The sequence below is a fragment of the Ictidomys tridecemlineatus genome, chromosome 11 (assembly GCF_052094955.1).
Source record: "Ictidomys tridecemlineatus isolate mIctTri1 chromosome 11, mIctTri1.hap1, whole genome shotgun sequence".
Lineage (NCBI taxonomy): Eukaryota > Metazoa > Chordata > Mammalia > Rodentia > Sciuridae > Ictidomys > Ictidomys tridecemlineatus.
In genome coordinates this window covers 34,565,020-34,586,139 of record NC_135487.1, presented here as the reverse complement: position 1 = coordinate 34,586,139, position 21,120 = coordinate 34,565,020, and the positions used below count along the sequence as shown (strand labels likewise).

Sequence of the window (21,120 nt, the reverse complement as noted above, 5' to 3'; positions counted from 1 at the left end):
CTTTCAAATTAAAAAAAGAAAAAAAACAGGGAAAGTGGTCAACAGATAAATGAATAAATAAATATTTATGAGTGAAAGGAAGAGGGGTAAAATAGTATACGTATGACCCCTATCACTATCAGCTGACCAAAATCCCTGTCTTCCACGGTGGATCTTTCATATTAACCAACTCTGGACTCTGAGGTCAAGCTCCGCCCTCTACTTTCTCCCTCCCACAGGTAGGAGGGATATATTTCCAGGCAGAGGCAGAGTAGGTCAGGTGGGTGTTCAGTGACACTAAGAAACAGCAAATAATCTAGAAGCTGCTGCACCATGAGCGTCTCTGCACTGAGCTTCTTCAGACTCCAGGGCGGCATCATTGGGTTCCTCCAGCTGGCCTCCCTGCTCTGCCTGCTTCTGCTGCTGTTCAAGGCAGCCCAGTTCTACCTTCGCAGGCAATGGCTGCTCAAAGCCACCCAGCAGTTCCCATCCCCGCCCTCCCACTGGCTCTTTGGGCACAAGGTAGGAACAAGGAGGAAGGGAGTAGGAGGGCAGGGAGGCCAGAGCTCTCAGAGCCTAGTCAACAAGTCCACAGGGCAAAGCCTCTTGTGTGACCGGCAGATATGACCTCCAGGGAACACCTAGCTCACCTCTCAGGTGAGCTCATCCCTCACAAGAATTCTGTAATGCTGTTAACTCAGCTCTGTCACATGCTCCTTCCCTATGCAGATCTGCCATCTATCCTAGAAACTCTGTGGTTCCTTTCTGAGTCTCCTCTTCAGATTGAGCACCCTTAGTTCTCTCATCTATTCTCAAAGAATAAGGCTTCCCTGCCCCGCCACTCAATGCTGTCCTCTGTACCTGGCCTGAGGTTGCCCGGGATCACAGACATTAGTATTATGGAATCTCTGCCCTATGGAGTTCTTGGTGTATGGTGACAATGGACATGAATCTCAGAATGTGTCTGTCCACAAGAAAGTAGTCATTCCTCTGTGATGGGTGAATGATATCCAGAGAAGGGACAAACTGATTTGGTTTGCCTAAAACTAAGGAATTTTCCAGAATGGGTGATTTAGAGCTGAAACCCTAACAGTGGTATGAATGAATGAGGGAGACAGGATGACCGGCAATTGAGTAGTACTAATTTTTTACTTATTCATTAAACACGACCTGTTAACCTCTCCAATCTCCTCCCACACACCCTGACTGTGATATCCTTAGAACCAAGCCAATCATCCCCTCCCTGTACTACAAACCCCTTCATAGCCTGGTATAGGTATGGAGTCACTAGGAGGAGAGAAAGGAACAACTACTGGCAACCTTGGAGGTGAGGTACACAGAGCTACCACTTTCTATGAGGATGCCAAATAATTATCAGCATATGGGGAACCAAATATAGGAACCATTAGAATTGGCTTAGAGAAATACTCAGATTGATTATGCAAATTGCTATACCAAAAACTTCTAGATTATTTGTTGATTTTGAAACATTGTGAACTTTTGTTTGATGTAGGTGTCACCAACTGAATGATTTTTTTTTTCAGAACTAGCTGCTGATATGATGACCCATTAACGACTTCTCCAGGGAAATTTCCATTACACTGATACACATTAGATTATTTGTAGACTTGACAAATAGATAATATCATTTACATAAATAATATTACAGTCCTGAGTTACCTTTTAACTTGCGTTAGCTAATAACAGTTATAGAAAAATATTTCTAGTCTTATAGAGATTGTCATTTATTAACTAGCTCTGCTACCTAAGTTAGGAACTTGAATGCTATGTGTAGTTAACCAATGACAGTACCCAGAGCAGCATTAGCATGCAGCAGACTACCTTGGGTACCAAGCAATCCAAATGAATGCATAACAGTGCTGAACAGAGTCCCCCAGGTCCCTGCAGGGGACACAGCCATATAACTGGAGGGTAAGGGCTCTCACTAACCAGGCTCCATACTAGATTAAAGGACAAAAGAAGCTTCTGTAAGGAAATGACAGGAGAATATAGAGTAGCCTTCTTCAGGAATTTAAGCAGGACAATTCTCAGTTCAAGTCAGGATTGACTGTCCCAGACTTATTCCACTAGAACATAAGCTACATGATAGCAGAAACTGTATTTGTTCACTGATTATCCCTAGCTCCAAGAAGGCAATTCATACAAAGTAAGTTCTCATCAAGTAGTTATCCAATAAAAAAATGAATGAATCCATTCTTCCTTCTACTTGTTCATATACTCACTTATTGACTGTAGAAAAAACTTTTGCACACCTCTACCTATCTCCCCCTTCTTTCTTCTATCTCCCCCTTCTATTCCCCCAGTAGGTGAATCCTAAGAGCTTTCTGCAATGCTAGCCACACTTGAGAGGACTAGGTGGACCCTGTGGCTATATCATCACAATCAGATTTTCATAAGAGGACTCAGCACACCACACAGATGTGACCTGTGGTAACATGGAGATTTGTCAGCACAGGAAGGGTAGCCCTGGTCACCATGTGAACCTCAGTTGCACAAAAGCAAGGAGTATTTCTGTTGGTTCATGGCTTTATCACAAGCTTCTAGAAAAGTCATGGAACACAGCAGGCCTCAACAAATATTTGCCAGATGAACGAATGCAAGAGACTCAGAGGACTGGCAGCTCATAGTCTCTAGTTCTGTCCCTTCTCCATGCTGGTTGCCCTGGTACTTGGACTTCACTCAGTACCTCAATGCCCCAACCTTCTTTTTTTTTTTCCTTTTTCTTTTTCTTACATTAGCCCAAGATTATACCTGTCCCTGGCAACAAGAATTCTAATGAAGACTCACCATTCATTCTTCCACATGAACTCATTGATTCCTTCATGCACTTATTCATTTCTTCAAAAATAAGACATAATTACCACGAGCCATGCTGTATGCTGGTCTCTGAAAACATGGAGATGACAGATATTGAAGCCAAATTTGTCAGCACAGGGCCTCGGATTAAAAGATTGAATTGAAATATGATAATAAATCAACACCCAAGAACTGTGGGAACACAGGGAAAGGACACTCTGGGGTCAGCAGGTTTGGTTTTCATGCAATCACGTGGGCATATCATCTAATATTGGTTTCCTCATTCTTCAGGATAAACCTAATGTTCCCTCCCTGACCTCAGGAATGCCTTAAACGTTGTATAATTGTACTAGGTTGATAGGGCTCTATTACAAAGAACCACAGACTGAAAACACATACAACAGAAATGTATTATCCAAGTTCACGGTGTTGACAAGGCTGTTTCCTTCATAGGCTCTGAAGGAGGTACTTATTGCTGACCTGAGTCTTTGGCCATCTTCTCCCTATTTCCCTCCACATTGTCTTCTCTCTGCACATACTGCTATATCCCAAATTCCTCTTTTTATAAGGACCACAGTCATGCTGAATGAGGGCCCACCCCAATAAACTCACTTCACTTTGATTACCTCTATAAAAATCCTACATTCAACTAACATCACTTTTTGAGGTATTAAGAGTTAGCAATTTAATGTATGAAATTGTGAAGAACACAATCAAACTATAATGAAAATGTGTGAAGGAGTTTTGTGCACCTTGGAGTCCATCCCTGAATATTATTTATCAAGTATTTATGTAAGGTTCTAAGGGAAGTTCTGAATGAGAGCCTATAGATAGGGAGACAGCAAGGGTCTGGACTGGAACACAGGTCCTTCCAAATAGCCTGACTCTGATCTATCCAGCCCAACCTTCCCATAGCTGTTAAACCTCTCATTCCTACTCCAAAAACTGAATTTTAAGGAAAACATATTGATTTTATTTCACTTGATGACAGCTCCAAATGGACCAGGAACTGCAACTGCTGCTGAAATGGGTAGATAAATTCCCAAGTGCCTGTCCTCGCTGGGTATGGGGAAGTAGGATCTTCTTCATGATTTACGATCCTGACTATATGAAGATGATTCTGGGGAGATCAGGTGAGAATGAAATCCCATCCCGGCAGCAGCAGCTCTTTTCTCCTGGGTACATACACTGTGTCTATAAAGTTCCAGAAAAAAAAAGTGGCAATTTAAATGTGTGAACCCTCTTCCAGCCCTTTACCCACGCCACAACCCAGACCAAAGGCAGCAATTATATATTATTCTGACTGCTGAATGTTTAATAAAACAGCTATGCAGCACCAAAATTGTTTTTCTTTTATTCCTTTTCAATTTTGTAAACTAAATTGATCTGATCTATAACACAAATTGCCCAGGATGTTAAAAATGAACCTTCTATCCACACTGACTATATCCCTCCCTGTTCTGTGTCATAGAAAGACTGACTACCCATTGTAGAAAAACCACAAGACTCTGCTGTCTTCCTCCTTGTCATTAAGGTCATGTTCTACACTTCAAATCTTCATTACAGGGCAGGGGGTGTTCAGTGGCTAGTCTCCAGAGCCTACCTTCCTGAGACCAACTGACTATCAGGGCAGAGACTGAAGGCTTGGGACCCAGTGGGAAGTGATCAACAGACTGCTAACTGACAGTCACCAAGAACTCATGGCAGTCCATGCCTCAATCACACTTGCCTATAGGCTACCTTATTTGGTCACTGATACTTTTCTGAAAAGTCTTTCCTTTGCTTTCAGACCCCAAAGCTAAAACTACTTACAGATTCCTGGCTCCCTGGATTGGTATGTATATCTAAACCTAGTTCCTCCCCAGTCACTCTCAGCAAGATCTCTTTCTCTGATTCACAGAGAATAAGAGTTGATATAATATGATGACCCCTCCCTAAATCAAGCCTCATTTCTTTTCTTCTAACTAGAACCTCACCACTTCCTCATGCAGCTGAAAGCCCTCCTGAGGCTCAGCTCTTTTTACATTGCCTTCTAATTATCTCCAAATATTTTCAGTCTGATATTTATTTATGCCCCTCCTCACCCTGTTCTCAACTCCTTTAACAATTACCTCACAGCTGTCATAATCACATCAGATACACTAGCCCAACTGGGAAATTCATATTTCTGAAAAGTGCCAGTCATTACTGTCTTTGTCCAAAGAAGTTCTGCAATCTGGATCTTCTTCTCCCACCATCTGTTTCTTTCAAATTGTCCAAGTCTCCCTCTGATCCTACTGACCACTCACTCATGCACACAACCATGTATGACCCAGGGTATGGCTTGCTCCTGTTGAATGGGCAGACGTGGTTCCAGCACCGCCGGATGTTGACCCCAGCTTTCCACTATGACATCCTGAAGCCCTACCTGGGACTCATGGCTGACTCTGTCAGAGTGATGCTGGTGAGTCAGTCTCTCTCTCTCTCTCTCTCTCTCTCTCTCTCATTTCCATTCATCCACTCACAGTACATATTCAGATTCCACAGCCATCAGTCATGGCGGATATAGACTCCACCTCCCATTTCTAAGCCTTCAGCACAGTAGATTAGAGGAGTAGTCAGTTGTATCAAACAGCAGGTCTACCTAGCCCTGGCTGGCCTGGGCAATGGCATCTTCAGTGGCAGGTGCACTTCCTAGGATAAAATTCAGTCATGCTCTGGCCTGAGTGCCTAGGGCTTCTGTTTGGCCTTTGCATGGACTTGCATAATGCATGCACTGAAATGGACACCAGCTCCCACATCTCACAACCACCCTATTATATAATCACCTTTCACCAAAGCTGATGTTTTTATTACCTATATATGCTCAGCAGAAGTTTGTCAAAGGAAAAGAAATTGAAGTTCCTGAAGTCACATCCTGGATCTTTAGGATTCATAATGCTGCAAACTTTTATACCCTCAAATGGGATCTTCTTACTTGGCCCTGTGGACTAGCTCAGGTCTCAGAAAAGCAGGGTACTCCTCTCCTTTATTCTCCAAAAAAAAAAAAAAGGTTTTCTGACTTAGCAAAAGACAATTTTCATAATAACTTCTTCCTTAAATTCAAACCAAAGCAATACCATTATGAGAATATATATTTAACTTTATAATAAAAGTTTGTGATAAAATACAAATACTTGCTTTAGAGCCTGAACTTGCTTTCATACATTTGCTTCATGACATGAAGAAATTCTATCAGAATACTTAGACACACAGAGGGCTGAGCCTTACAGCACATGCATTCTGAGAGGACTGAGATCAGTGTTCCCTTGCCACCTCAGAACAAGTGGGAGAAGCTTACTAACCAGGACTCATTTGAGATCTCTCAAGACATCTCTTTGATGACTCTGGACTCCATCATGAAGTGCGCCTTCAGTTATCAAGACAGTGTTCAGCTGGACAGGTCAGTGACAAGCCTTCAACTATAGGGTCCTTGTTCTCACCAAGTGGTGGGGACTCACCTGAGAGGCATAGAAAGACTTGGAAGCTTACCTTCATAAAAAGCCAGATTCTAACCCCAGCCCCAGGCCATATTCTAATTCCTGAGCAAACTCAACCCTGTACCAGTCACAGAACCCTGATCCCAACACAGGTGGAAGACTGACTGCTCATGCCACCTTCTAAAGTCCTGTGTCTCGGTGTTGCCTGTCTCCATCACATAGTAAATCTCATCTCAGAGTCCTTTCTGCCTCCAGGTCAGACCTCCCTATCATCAGTCTGTTGTGCATGCTCTCCCTCAGGAATTCCCAGTCCTACATCAAGGCTATTAGTGACCTGGGCTACTTGATACCTTCTCGTGTGCGGAATGCCTTTCATCAGAATGACATCATCTATAGACTGACCTCTGCTGGTCGCTGGACCAACCATGCCTGCCAGATTGCCCATAGGCACACAGGTTTTGTCTTCTCTACTGTTTCTCCTCCTTTACCAGGCTTAGCCCAAAGGAGCTGGGAATAACCCCTCAGGCACAGCCAGGTCTCCTGGTGCCCCTGAAGGATTTGGAACACATTTATGCTGGGCACTTCCCTAGTGCAAGTGTTGGGAGCCAAAATGTTAGGGGGTCAGGCAGCGTGGAAGTGGTTGCCTATGCCCTCACATTGGTAATGTGAAATGAGACCCATTCCAGGAGCTCATGCAGAGTCTCCACGTGCTGTGCTCCTGAAAGCAGTGCTGACCTGCATCAAATAGTGCTGAACCCCCACTACTTGCCTACACACCTGCTCCCAAATGCATCCTGTGCTCTATAGGGCACCCAGATTGGGGAAGGTGGCACACATGACTCCTGGTAGTTGCTGTAGCCCTTGATTTTGTCTGGTAATTATTGACCTGAGACAGACCAAGTGATCAGGCAGAGGAAAGCTCAACTGAAGGATGAGGGAGAGCTGGAGAAGATCAAGAAGAAGAGGCACTTGGATTTCCTGGACATCCTCCTGTTTGCCAAAGTAAATGTGTGGGAAGAAGCCTGAGGGTTTGCCCAGGAGCAGAGGGAGGGACAAACCCTGCCTTCTCATCCATGGACTCCCCAGATGGAGAATGGGAGCAGCCTGTCTGATGAGGACCTGCGTGCCGAGGTGGACACCTTCATGTTTGAGGGCCATGACACCACAGCCAGTGGTATCTGCTGGATCTTCTATGCTCTGGCCACACACCCTGAGCATCAGCAGAAGTGCAGGGAGGAGGTCCAGAGCCTCCTGGGGGACGGAGCCTCCATCACCTGGTGAGTGAGAGCTCAAGAGGTGGGAGAGCCCTGCCTATGGTAGGGGCAAGGTGCTGGTCTTCCTGGGCCCTGCCTGCCCCTCAGGATGGCCTTCACCTCAGGGACCACCTGGACCAGATGCCCTACACCACCATGTGCATCAAGGAGGCCCTGAGGATCTATCCACCAGTACCAACTGTGGGCAGAAAACTCAGCAAACCTATCACCTTTCCTGATGGACGTTCCTTACCCAAAGGTATGAGCATCTCAGACTCAATTCACCTAAGCTCTCCCCAGGGACAAGGGAGAATCTAAATCCCCATGTGCTTCAGCAGTTCTGAACCTATTTGTGTCCCCCTTTCCTTATAGTAATCATTTCTCATTTTTTAGTTAGAATGATGCATATAAAGTGGTGGCACCTATCTGGGCCACAAGAAAATTTAATAAAAATTAATTCCCCTTCAACACCAAAAGAACTTTTTATATCTAGGACATTGGCTTAAACTATCCCTAAGATCCCTTTCAATTTTCTTTTATTTCACTGGAATAGAATCATGAGCTTCTTTTATTCTCCAGGGCTATCACTCAATCACCTTTAGAGTCTATGGTCTCATGACTATAGTTACCTCCATTTGGACTACACTAATATTTTTTATTCCAACACTCCAGATTTTGGTTCTTTTTTCTTAAATTTTTGCTCTAATTAGTTGTACATGACAGTAGAATTCATCTTGACACATTGCACACAAATGGAGCACAACTTTTCATTCCTCTGCCTATACAGGTTTTGATTCTTGATTCAACAATTACAGTTCACATGTACAATTTCTTTCTTCACTTTCACATTTTTTTTGAAATATCCTTTATATTTGATAGAATGTATAAATAACTCTACTGTGATACATGCAAAAGGGCACACGTATCAGTTAACACAATGATAACTCAACCCTCTGAACCTTCTCCACGTGGATATTCACAGCCTCTGGGTGTGGTTTCGGGACTTCAGCCCTAAAATTCTCATTTCATGAGAAGTGGGGGGGGGGTTGGGGAAAGAATATGACAGGGACAGAGGGCATGTCAGGAGTCAGATATAGTTTCGTCTTTGAGGAGCCCTTAGGCAGATGGCAGAGACCAGCTGATGGCTACATCTGAGTCCCCTCTCATGGCAGAAGGACACCATTATCTCAACTACCATTGGGTCTGACCTCTTCCCTGACCCACCTTAGCTGAGTGATCATAGAAATGTCACTTAGCCTCTCTGAGCCTCTGGTGCCTCATCTGAAAAATGAAGATAAAACCTCCCTGTCGTTTGCATTTCACTGCTGCTCAGAGACTGTGAAATTGCCTCCAACTGGTGTTTGTGAATATCAAGTGAATTAGTTTATATTCTCCAAAGACTGATGGAAGGCATTTGATGAAGTGAGTGGTCACTTGGGTTACTACAAACTGTGAGCCTCCGATGTTTTCTTGCTTCTCTTTCCTGAATTGTAGTTTTCTGCTCCTCACCTGTGCTCAGGGACTTTGCCAAGCCCTCCCCCAACTCCTTGTACTTGACTCATACTACTCAAAGACATGATTTATGGCACCAGGCCTTTGGGGTCTGCAGGTCCCCTGCTGGCCAAGGGACCATAGCCCTACTTCATGGATTCAGTAAGTCTTCTCTTTATCTCCTATCTGCCTACAGGTATCTTTGTCTCACTATCCATTTATGGCCTTCATCACAACCCGAAGGTGTGGCCAAACCCAGAGGTATGGAGGTTCTGAGGGAAGGAAAGGGAATAATCTCTGAGGATACCTCCTCCTGCTCCTATTTCTGGGCATTCTGTCCCCTCATGGGTGGGAAGCAGGGCTTGACCCTCACCTATTCTGTTCTCTCCACAGGAGTTTGACCCTTTCCGATTTGCACCCAGTTCTACTCGACACAGCCATTCATTCCTGCCTTTTTCAGGGGGATCTAGGTGAGCTGTCCTGTGTTGGTGGTGGGATAAGGAAAGAGAAGTCTCTGGGCACAAACCTGATGTTTGTGATCCCTTCATTGCATGTAGCAGCTCTAGATATGCCCTTTTAGATGGTGAATGAAACAAAGAAGACTTGGGTGGGTATATCTGTGCCCAAAAGCAGGTTGCATTTCAAGTTATGCCACAGAGACATTGGCCCACTGTCCTTCCTAAGGGCCAGACAAATTTCAGCATCAGTGTGTTTTGGTGTTTTCCACACATTAGGGATATGATTATGAATTAGGAAAGCTCATGTAAACATAAATTCAGTTTTATGCCCCTTAGTTTTGGTCCTTATTATATAGAGTCCTCTCCCCCCACACAGTCTCTACTCCAACCACCGCCCTTTTTGTTCAAGTCATTAATCCTTGGATCACTGAAGCAAATGATGAGTGGATTTGGGTTTGTTTTCTGTAAGCTTGACATATGCCAACTGTGCAGATACTTTGCCCTTTGAAGACAGTTTACAGCGATGGGCATTCTCTCCACATTTGCAGTCTCTCCCAACATGATTTTTGACTGCATGTGAATGTTCATGTTCCTCCAGTAGCTTTCCAAGTTGTAAAAACTTGAAAAAACAAGTAAGAACTTACCTTAAAATTATACTTAAAGCACATATAGTCCAACTTCAGACAAAAAGGATAAAAATGAGGACAATAAATTGCCTTGGAGGAAAAATCTACTATTTTGTATATGGCATATTGCTTGAAAGTCACCTGATATGTATAGAACATATAATGGCTACAAATAATGTTGCTGACATGAAGGGATAGGAAAGTCTAGATATATCATTTTCTAGGTAGAACTAATATAGAACCTTGAAGGAACCATGAAGCTGGGTAAGCATACTCCAAAGGGCTGCTGTGGCCATCCACAAACACTCAGGAATTGTCTTCTGCAATATACTTTGCCATACACCTTGTAAATATTACTAGAAACAAAGATTTTTTTCTGATTCATGATTATGTGAATTCTTCAAATGCTTATTAGCTTTAGAACAGGCTTTCAGCAACTTGATAATTCACATTGGTTTTTCCAAATTTTGATTTTTTTGATCTACTTCTTTTTTCCTAGACATTGGCTACAAATAATGTTGCTGACATGAAGGGATAGGAAAGTCTAGATATATCATTTTCTAGGTAGAACTAACATTTATTTTCAGTGTCGTCTACTGAGTACTTTTCAATTTCTTTAACTTAATTCACACATAAAGATTGAAAAGATATATTTCCCTGCACCAAGTCCTATGCTTAGAGATGGAAACACAGAGATATAGAATACCACTGCTGGTTCAGGACAAAAGCAGAAACTGGTGGTACAGAATCAGATACCTATACCCAAGATGAGCATCTTTCCCTCCTTCCATTTTTTTCACTCACTCACCACTCATTGAACAACTGTGGAATGTCCTCGAAACCGTCAAAGGCCCTGGACTGTGGTATATCCTTGAATAAAACACTGGGGTGACTTGGAGAGAGAGGGGTGAAGGCCAACTGGTCATTGGCCTAAGCCTAGAAGATGTGTAGGCAGAGTTGGAGGGAGGACATCCTGAAGAACATGAGCTGGGCTTGGAATGGGGCTGGACAGACAAGAAGCAGACAAAACTAATAGTCATATCTGTATTTGCTTTCCTGGGCCTGTGTTGTGTCCCTGGCTCCTCTCCCTCTACAGTGAAGCAACAACCCAACATTTCCAGAATAGAATTAAAAGGCAACCAACACTGGTAGAATGAGGGGTATGAGAGAGGTAGGAGCCTGACCACTGAGATGGACACAGATATGGCTGCAGCTTAAGGATCCTAAACCTGATGAATCCTCCAGGATTTTCTCCATTGATATGTGTCTCCCCTTTCAGGAATAGGTACTTTTTTTCCCATAGATGGTGAACCCTGAGAGTGTGGCCCACTGCTCCCCATGCAGCCCTGACTAGTGGTATCCACAACTGGGGAACCAGAAACTATTAGTGAAGGGAGTGAACTAACCGATGACTTGCTGTTTAAAAGATTCATGTGATGAGACTCTGCCTTAGAGTTCTGGCACTATCCTAACAGATTTCATGTCAGTGAGAGCAGAAGTAGGGTCAGGGCTGGTTCCGAAACAGTGGTAGGCTATGTCAAGGTCAAGAGAGTGTAAGCCAGGCTGGGGGAAGATGTGTTAGGGGCCTATAAGGAAAACCACTGTTCTGGTCCCATGAGAGAAGGCCCTGCTTTGGGCTGGGGCTCAAGGGCCAATGCCTTGCCAGCTCACGATGGAACCTGAGGCCACTTTTTATGCCTTGTCCCTCCCTGGCCCAGGAACTGCATCGGGAAGCAATTTGCCATGAATGAAATGAAGGTGGCCGTGGCCCTTACCCTGCTTCGCTTTGAGCTGCTGCCGGATTCCACCAAAGTCCCCTTCCCCGTGCAACGTATTGTGTTAAAGTCCAAGAATGGGTTCCACCTGCATCTCAGGAAGCTCCACTAATACTGGTAGGGACAAGGCCCGATCTTTGCACCTACTGCCTGCCATTCTATCTTCTTGTTACCTGTTTTTGCCCTCCCGTATGTCTTCCTTTCTGTATCGCACCTGCCTGCAGTCTCTCTATCTGTTTGTTTGTCTACCTGTCTCCTACCACATCTCTGTGCACCTAGCCTCTGGCCACCTGCTGGCCCTCTTCTATCTCTTCCCTTTGTGCTGCCTTTCTGTACCTGTGCTATCTTCCTATTTTGTTATAATGAACTATCACCACTATAATGTCTTAAAACAACCCATGTTTATAGTCTTACAGCTCTGGAGATCAGATGTCTGAAATGGATTTCCCTGGACAAAAAACAAGCTGTTGCAGGATTTCTCAGGGACAAGCCCTGTTCACCATCTGCTAGCTTGGCTTTCAAGGCCTTCTGATGGATGGATAGGTCCACCTCCCAGGGATCATCTCCTGTACTTGAAATTGACTAATTTCATGTTAACCCTAACTAAAACATTTTTTCACAGTTACATCTGGACTAGCATTTAATTGAATAAGTGAGTAATTCAGCCTTGTCAAGTTGAATCATAGGCATCACATTTTATCCTGGCAAGTTGTCATTGAAATACATCCCCATAAACTTACTTAATCAGAAAATAAAGATTTGCTCTGTAACCAAATCCCTCTAAGAGTGTTTATAGCCTTCAGGGATATAACCAAGTCATATTTCTGCCAACTATCCAGCATAGTTTTAAAAATACACTATCATTCCCCACCCCAAGTACAATAACAAAAAGTCAGAGTTGTCCCAGGGCTGGAATCCCTGAGGGCAGCCCCTGCAAGGGGGAAGTGTAGAAATGTGAGAAGGAAGTAAAGCTGCAGTGGAGACCCCAGGGATTAAGAAATGCCAGAAATGTGAGACATTGTCCCACCAAAGTTGCAGGAATTGAGCAGAGACAAGCCAACAGAGAAGCCATGTGGGTTGCAACCAGCAAAGACACCGGGGCAGAGCTACACAAGCCTTTTAGAGAGAATATCACAAAGCCATGTGCTCCAGATGCTGGACATAAAACTACAGGACTTGTTTGTCCAGCTGGATTTTAGTCTTGCTTTGGTCCCATCCTTCTTTCTATACTCCTATTTTTCTGAATGGGACTATTGACTCTGTACCTTTATTTTTATTTTTTATTTGTTCTTTTTAGATATATATATGATAGTAGAGAATATTTTGACATATATCTATACATAGAGTATAACTTATTCTAATTAGGATCCCATTCTTGTGGTTGTATGTGGTGTGGAGATTCATTGTGGTGTATTCATATATGAACATAGGAAAGCTATGGCAAATTCATCCCTCTGTCTTTCCTCCATACCTTTACATAGTTGATACTTGTAAGTTGCTTTTGATTTTTTTATAGGAACTCAAACTGCGAGATTGCCCTGAGTTTCAGAAAACACTTCGGACTTGAACTTTTAGACACTCTTAGAACTGTTGAGACTATGGAAACTCTTGGAAATTAACTAAATGTATTTCCCATTGTGAGATGGTCATGAACTTTTGGAGATCAAGAGCAGAATTCTATATTTTGGATGTGAGGTGTTCCCAAAAGCTCATGTGTGAAACAATGCAAGAACATTCAGAGGTGAAATGAGTGGGTTATGAAAGCATTAATCCAATCAGTGAATTAATTTCCTGATAGAGATTAATTGAGTGGTAACTGAAGGTGGTCACCCCCACTTATCATCCCTAAAACTGTTTTTTTCTGGTCTTTAAGTCACAACTTTGAAAAAAAAATGACTAAAACAGTGGGTATGGTGGAACTGGTGGTCCCAGGACACTTTATTCTTTAGGATCCCTGTCTACTGCATAGGAAATTGTGATAGAAGGCCAGGACCTCTCAGGAACACAGTGTCACCAGCCAGATTTCAAATCACTGGGCAGGGAAGGGAGGAGGCTACCCATGTAGGCCCTGGGGCTTCCCTCCCTCCTTCTGCACACCCTCAACAGCTCTGCCACAATGCCAGCTCCAATCCCACAGTCATTGCTCTAAGTCCAAGTCACCTCTCCTCACACCTAGGTTAATTCAACAATGCCAACTGCTTCTAGTTGGCACCTGACGCCAACCACCTCTCTTCCCTTAAGCCAGAGAATTTCTTTCTCAACTTGGAAAGGTTTTTTAAAATAATAGTAATATCTGCTTGTTGTGCAACAGAGAAACCAAGGGGTAAAGGCTGAGCCGGCTGCCTGCTTGGTGCGCCTGCTTTGGTTTTGATTGCTATGCAACGGAAGTAAAATTCCTGCCCTGCCCACAGAACTAATTAGTCTCCAAGTGTTTATTTTGACTCCTGGGGTGCCCAGGACCCCAAATATTTCTAACAATGATCCCCCTGACTCTGACACTCAGTGACTTTGAAAAATATCATTTAACATCTCTGGGCATTAGTTCTTTTGACTGTAAAATAAGATTAGTTAGCATCTGATAAACTGAGACACAGATATGCTTTGCAAACATAGAGGAGACATTCTGGAAACCTTCCTGCACGCCAGCACTGTGCACAGAGGTGAAGGGACCTCACCTTCACAGACTCACTTCTGCCTATCATTCCAGGGAGAAGTGGAGGTACACAACGTCCCCAGCCAAAAAGAAACATGAAAGTTCTGTGCCTTCCTTCAGCAAGGAAAAAGAGCAAAACATTTAGGTTTCAAAGGCATATGTCTGGAATATTCAGTCTTTGTGGACAGTCAATTGTAAGTGATAAACATAAAATGGCATCACTGTTGAACTCAATTTTATGAAAATTCTGAAAGAAGGTCCTGGGGTAACCTACCCACAGGAGTACCTGTTCCAAGCTGCCACCTCAGGATCCATGGCCTCTTCTCTGCTTTTTTTTTTTCTCATGTGTAAACTGGAACAGGAAGCATGCAGGAATATTAAGAAATAGCAACTTCTATTTTAAAATAAGGCATCCAAACTGAACCACGTCTGATTACAATGATGATCCAATCAGTCCTAAGTTTTCCTCACTCCCTCTCTCGCTCATACATCAAATCAGGAAGTATTTGGGGAGCATCATCATCAATAAGCAGTCTCTGCATGCTCTGGGAAGCATAAGGACATGTGATGCTCAGTGACAACCTTCCATAAGCCTTTGGTGTGGAGTGTATGGATATTGGAAGACGGGGAAATGTTTACTTGTAAGTAAACATTGACATGAGATCAAAATTAGAGCAAAATGGGAGCCCTGGGGAGAGCAGGCTTCCAAGGGATTCTTTCTGAAATATTTTTGGTGCTTTACTCTGAATTCTGTACTTCGGATTTGATCTTTGGGCATCATAAAGAAGTGAGAGTGAGGATGTTAAGATGAAAATGGCTCCATCCCTTGCTCTCCATGATTTTGCTGGTGATTTGACCCTGGATGTTTCTAAGACATCTGCTCACACTTCACATGTAATTCTATCTTCTGCTTTTTTCACTGTCTTGTAAGCATTGGTCATATAATGCTATGTTCTCCATAAGGATTATTTTAAATGACTATGTACATCTAGCCACGTGGTTGGCCCTCACAGGAGCTTCCCTGGGTACAGAGTCTTGCATTTGTGCCAATATGTGGAGAAGATGATCTGTCGTGTCTTCCTGCTACTTGGAAACACTGGATGAAACAGGATAGGCCAGAAATGCTCCTTGCAAAGTTGGGGCATGCTGTAGGACTGCATCCCCAGCTAATCAATGCCTCCTTCACATTAAAGTCAACAGCAAAAATCTCTGGATTCAGACTGCCTGGGTTAGAATCCTGGCTGCACCTCTGACCAGATGGTTGATCCTGGGCAAGTAGCTAATCCCCTTCTTCCTTAGGTTTCCTGTCTATGATATGAGATAGTTTGAGGCTTGAGGAGTTTTGTTTGTTTGTTTGTTTGTTTTGTTGTTTTTGTTTTGTTTTGTTTTGTTTTTCTATTCTTATGATTGCTATGAAAGATATCTGATAAAGATTTGATCATTGCCCTAAACATAGAATGCTCACTACTCTAAGAACGCTGGGATGGAAAATAATCTCAAAATGAGGGCAAAGCTGAGTGGATTGGAATATAAATAGTTACATGCTCTTCTGCCCTTGATTTATGACAGAGTTCAGGATTCAGATAAGAAATAAAAGATCTCTGGCCTCAGGGGTTGACTAATGTATCACCTGTCACAATATAAGACAATGAAGGAGGGTGTTGGAAAAAGCATTTGGGTGGGTAAGGGGTCAGGCCAGGAGAAAACTTGCAGCCCCTGTTTATTGCCTGAAATATCTTTTGTGTTTTACTTTCTGAATTCTGCCTGATGGATTTGACCTTAAAGGATCATGAAATTATGAGAGTGAGATTCTTGAAGATGAGCATGTCCCCATCTGTTGTTCTTGCTTTGCTGGTGACTGACCTTCCCTAATGCACTTCCTCCCAGATAAATTATTCCTCCTTTACCATCCCATTGTATTTTAATTTTCTTCTTCCCTGGTGGCCATCTCATTCCTCCAGCATAGCCTCATCATATTTTACTGTACTAATGTCATTCCCTGCCTTTGCCCACTAGACTGAGAGGTCAGGAAATATTTGTTGAATTTGTTGAGAGAAAGAATGAGATGTCCTAATGGGTAAGTCAAAAGGGATTATTACCCAACTCTGCAAAAGAAATCACAGTACTCAGAGAAGGTAAGTGGCTGGCTACATATAAAATGAGGTTGATGTGCGTGGGCCTGGAGCCTCCTGAATCAAAGCCCAGTGCTCCACAGTCACCCTGGGTCACAGTGTGTAGTGGATAGGGCAACCCCCAGCAGGGGCGGGCAGTTTGGGAGTCCAGTAGGAAATAATTCTAATCTTACTACCCACTGTTCAGATATTTTCCTCGGAACACTTCAATGTATCTCTTTAGAATAATTTTTTTCATCACTAAAATCATGTCAGTAGTACAAGCAATCATGGACTGAACAGTTGATGAATTACACTATGAATTTCTTGAAGTCTGGGTTCATGTTTCTTCTCTTAGTATCTCTGCTCCACCACTAGGATATTGCCTAGCACATAATCGGTGCCTAACAAATATTTGTAAGTAATATGGAGACAGGAAAGTGAGTGTGTTCACGGTCATTGCCTCTGTCAGCTGATAAGACTTTGACTTCACTGTTTTCCCAAGGTAAATCTTTCAGAGGAATCAACCCTGGATTCAGATCAAGCTCTGTCCTGACCCTTCTCCCTCCCACTGGTGGTAAAGGTAATCCTCCCAGGACTTAGGTTGGGTCACTCAGAGGTTCAGTGATACTGAGGGATCGTCAGTCGTCTAAAAGCTGTTGCTTCACAAGCATCTCTGCACGGAGCCTCACCAAACTCTCAAAATGTATCTCTGGATTCCTCCAAGTGGCCTTTATGCTGGGCCTACTTCTTCTGCTGTACAAGGCAGCCCAGCAGTACATGTTGCAGGCAGTGGCTGCTCATAGCCCTCAAGCAGTTCCCATTCCTGCCCTCTTTGGGCACAACGTAGGAAGCAGGAGGAAGCGGAGTAGAAGGGCAGGCAGGTTCAGCCCACAGAGACTGGCCAGCAAGTCCACAGGACAAAGCCTCTGTGGAACACAGCGTAAAGCTTCTGAGAAACACCCAGATATCCTCTCAGGCTAGGCTCATCCCTGAGAAAGGAAGCCCATTCCCTCACAAGAATCCCATCCTGCTGTTATTCAGCTTTATTACTGTTACCTGCCCAGGCAGCCTTGTGCTGGGAAACTATGGTTAGTCTTTCCTGAGTCTGCTGTTTATGCTGAGCATCCCTAGTTCCCTCAGCTTTCACGTGTGAGGCTTCAAGAGTAGATCAAGCAAATCTTTTATAATTCTAAATATCTGTAGTAGTCAGGTTTTTGTTGCTGTGACAAAATAACTGAGAAAATCAGCTTAAAGGGGAAAATATTTATTTGGACATATGGATTCAGAGATTTCAGTCCATAATCACTTGATCCCATCACTTTAGGCCTTTAGTGAGACAAAACATTATTACATATGAAATCCTATGCTAAGTGTGTAAATAGATAAAAGATACTGTCCCTGCCTCCAAGAGCTTAGAATCACAAAGTAGGGTGTGCAGAATCAGATACCTACCTTTGGACAGACATCATTCCTTCATTCTTTCACTGGCTCACTATTTTTGATAACCAGTTTGTGGAATATTCTATGTCTCTGGCACTGTTCAAGGCCCTGGACTACAGTTTGTCTTGAATGAAACACCCATGGAGACTTTGAGGCCTGGAAGATAGAGCCAGCAGGCCACTGATATTGGCCTGATCCTTGAAGATACAAAGGCAGAAGTGAAGGGAAGACATCCTCAGTGACCTCAACAGCTTGAGCTGAGCTTGGAAGTGGATTTCAGGTAAGAGGTAGTCAAAGCAGCAGCCCACAGAGGGTATGCAGGGAGCTAAGGCATTTAGACAGTGTCCTACCTGATGAAGGGCAGGGCAAGTCTAGTGTGGAGGTGGGGAGTCAGGGATACCAAAGAAGTCCAGGCCAGGGGACTGAAGTTGGCAAGGATGGACATTTCTGGAGTAGAATTAGAAGATTACAGATGCTAATGAACTGAGTAGGCCAGAGGAGCAACTGAAAGGTGAGAGAAGGTGGCTTCTAGGATCCCTCCCAGTTTCAGAGTCTTAGTCCATAGAAGGCTGGCTCCATTCCTTGGCTCTCAAGATGAGGCAGAACCTCACGGTAGAAGAGTGTGACAGGGAAGCAGCTCACATGATGATGTGAAAGCAAAGGGAGAGAAATCTCCACTTGCCATATACAAATATATATGCCCCACCTGCCATCAGTTACCACCCAGTTAATCCCATCAGGTGATTAATTCACTGACTGGGCTAAGGTTCTCACAACCCAATCATTCCCCCGCTGATCCCTCTCACATTTGTCTTACATGTGAGCTCTTGGGAGACACCTCACATCCAAAACATAACACTACCCTTCCATCCACAAAGTTTCCCCATGCCCTCCTAATGTCCCTTTCTTACCCACCTTATCCTATTTCTGATAATCTGAGTCCTTCTGTGTCCTTCTAATGGTGATCTGGGAGTGTGGGCCACCCTCTTCAGGGTACTAACAAATGGCCTCCACACTGAGGAACCAGAAACTGTGAGTGAAGGGAGTGAATGAACCAAAGACTAACTCTAAAGGTTCATGTCACTGACCTCTGTCCTTTAGAATTCTGATACTATCCTAACAATTTCATTCCTCCAAGAGCAGAATTAGGGCCAGGGCTTGTCCTGAAACAATGATAGTTTTTGTCAAAGGTCAGGAGAGTGTGAGCTAAGGTTTGGGTTAGATATATGTGTGACCTATAAGGAAGAGTAAGACAGGCCCCAACAAGGAGGGCCCTGAATGTCCAGCTCTAGGCTGGGGGGCTCAGGAGCCAGTCAGTGCCTGTCTGAATAAGATCTGAATAAGGTAATATCTCAGAATAAGGTCTGGGGTCACTTACCATGTCATTGTCCCTTCCTGGCCTAGGAACTGCATTGGGAAACAACTTGACATTAATGAGCTGAAGATGGTTGTGGCCATGACCTTGCTCCACTTTGAGTTGCTGCCAGATCCTACCAGGGTCACCTTCCCCATCTTTTGAGTTGCGTTGAGGTCCAAGAATGGGATCCACCTGCATCTGAGGAAGCTCCAATAATCCTTTTGAGTACAAAGACAGCTCTTTGGGCCTACAGCCAGCAGCTCTATCTTGTCACCTGCTTCTGTTACCAACCTTTCTGCCCACATCTTGCCTTCTATCTGCTCACCTGCCCTTCTTCCCCCCTTCAGGCTATCCTTCCTCCTTCCTCCTGTCTATCTGTTCTTCTGTCTTTCACCTTCCTCCAGGCTTCCTACCTGCTTTTTTTATCTACCTGTCTCCTACCTGCTTATCTCTGACTGTCCACCTAACCCCTGATCACCTGTTGCTCTCCAGCCTGACTGCACCTCTCTGTATGTAATTGCAGAGTTGAGACCATTTACACTGTTATTTCAGATAGATGTTTATTATTTACTGTCACTTTTATTTATTTATAAAGTTAAATGTGATCCTAATTATCATTTGCTTAACTACTCTGCTAATTAAATGCATTATTCCAAGTCCTTCTGGACTTTAGGGTTTCTGTTAAGAAGTAATATGTTACTCTGGTTACCTTTTAAATGTGACCTGACCTTTCTCTCTTGAAGCTTTCAAAATCCTATCCTCATTCTTTATATTTAGCAATTTAATTACAATTAAATTTTAATTATGGAGTAATTCTTTTTTGTGATGTCATCTCTTTGGCCACCTTTTCTTCAGGGTCTGAGATTCTGAATTCTACTTTAATCGATTGGTGAGACTTTAATTTGAATTTTTATTTGATTTACAGAGTCTTTTATTTCCAGGACTTCAGTTTGTTTCTCTCTCAGAATCTCTCTTTATAGAAATGCTTTACCTCATCTTGTATTTTCTCCAAATTCTTCCAATATTAGGATGTTCATCTCATTCCCAAGGTCTGGAAACTACTAAAAGATTAGCAATGCCTGTATTTCTGTTCCTTCCATTTCATCATTGATTCTTAAGTTTTTTTCCCTCTCAATATTGTCTGAGTTCTTCCATATTCTGATAATAGTTTCTCATTTTTTTCTTCAATGCTGTCTGTTTTAAGTCAGCTTTTCCACTGTTGACCAAAGGACCTGACAAGAACAATTTTAGAGGGCGAAAAGTTTCTCTGAGGGTCATGGTTTCAGAGGTCTCAGTCCATACATAGATGATTGACTCCATTCTTCAGGGCCCAAAACAGGCAAATATGGCAGAAGTGTGTGGCAGAGGAAAGCGGCTGGGGACATTGCACCAGGAAGGAGAGAGAGAAAGAGAGAGAGAGAGAGAGAGAGAGAGAGAGAGAGAGAGAGAGAGAGAGAGAGATCCCCTCACAGATAAAATCACAGATAAAATATAAACCCTAAGGACATGCTCCCGCTGACCCTGACGCACCTCCTCCAATCTCACCCCACCCACCCACAGTCACTATTGAGTTGATCCCTATCAGGGGATTAAATCACTAATTGAAAGGTAGCAGAATACAACAATTACTAATAGGGCATTATGTAAAATTGTGGATGTGTAACCGACGTGATTCTGCAATCTGCATTTGGGTAAAATT

General features: G+C 43.4%; 1 protein-coding gene across 3 annotated transcripts; it reads left to right on the top strand.

The window, feature by feature from the left end:
* The first annotated feature begins 244 nt into the window (after positions 1 to 244).
* On the top strand, positions 245 to 14,728 carry LOC101977879 (cytochrome P450 4A11-like). 3 transcript variants are annotated; one of them, XM_078026210.1, is made up of 13 exons: positions 245 to 501; positions 3,788 to 3,929; positions 4,586 to 4,630; positions 5,112 to 5,239; positions 6,096 to 6,217; positions 6,555 to 6,709; positions 7,150 to 7,256; positions 7,341 to 7,531; positions 7,633 to 7,766; positions 9,195 to 9,259; positions 9,392 to 9,468; positions 11,801 to 11,974; positions 14,565 to 14,728. In XM_078026210.1, the coding sequence occupies exons 1-12, from the start codon at positions 313 to 315 to the stop codon at positions 11,967 to 11,969; spliced, it is 1,524 nt and encodes a 507-aa protein (XP_077882336.1). In that variant the 5' UTR covers positions 245 to 312; the 3' UTR covers positions 11,970 to 11,974; positions 14,565 to 14,728. The 3 variants fall into 3 exon arrangements, with proteins under 3 accessions (XP_077882336.1, XP_077882337.1, XP_005318057.1); XM_078026211.1 differs by lacking the exon at positions 14,565 to 14,728 and adding an exon at positions 13,374 to 14,270; XM_005318000.5 differs by lacking the exon at positions 14,565 to 14,728 and adding an exon at positions 12,266 to 12,632 and having other exon boundaries at positions 246 to 501.
* The last annotated feature ends 6,392 nt before the right edge of the window (positions 14,729 to 21,120 follow it).

Coding starts and splice junctions, on each gene's coding strand:
- LOC101977879 (XM_078026210.1), top strand. CDS start 313: ATGAGCGTCTCTGCACTGAGCTTCTTCAGACTCCAGGGCGGCATCATT. Junction 7,767..9,194: donor TGGACGTTCCTTACCCAAAG/GTATGAGCATCT, acceptor ATCTGCCTACAG/GTATCTTTGTCTCACTATCC. Junction 9,260..9,391: donor AGGTGTGGCCAAACCCAGAG/GTATGGAGGTTC, acceptor TTCTCTCCACAG/GAGTTTGACCCTTTCCGATT.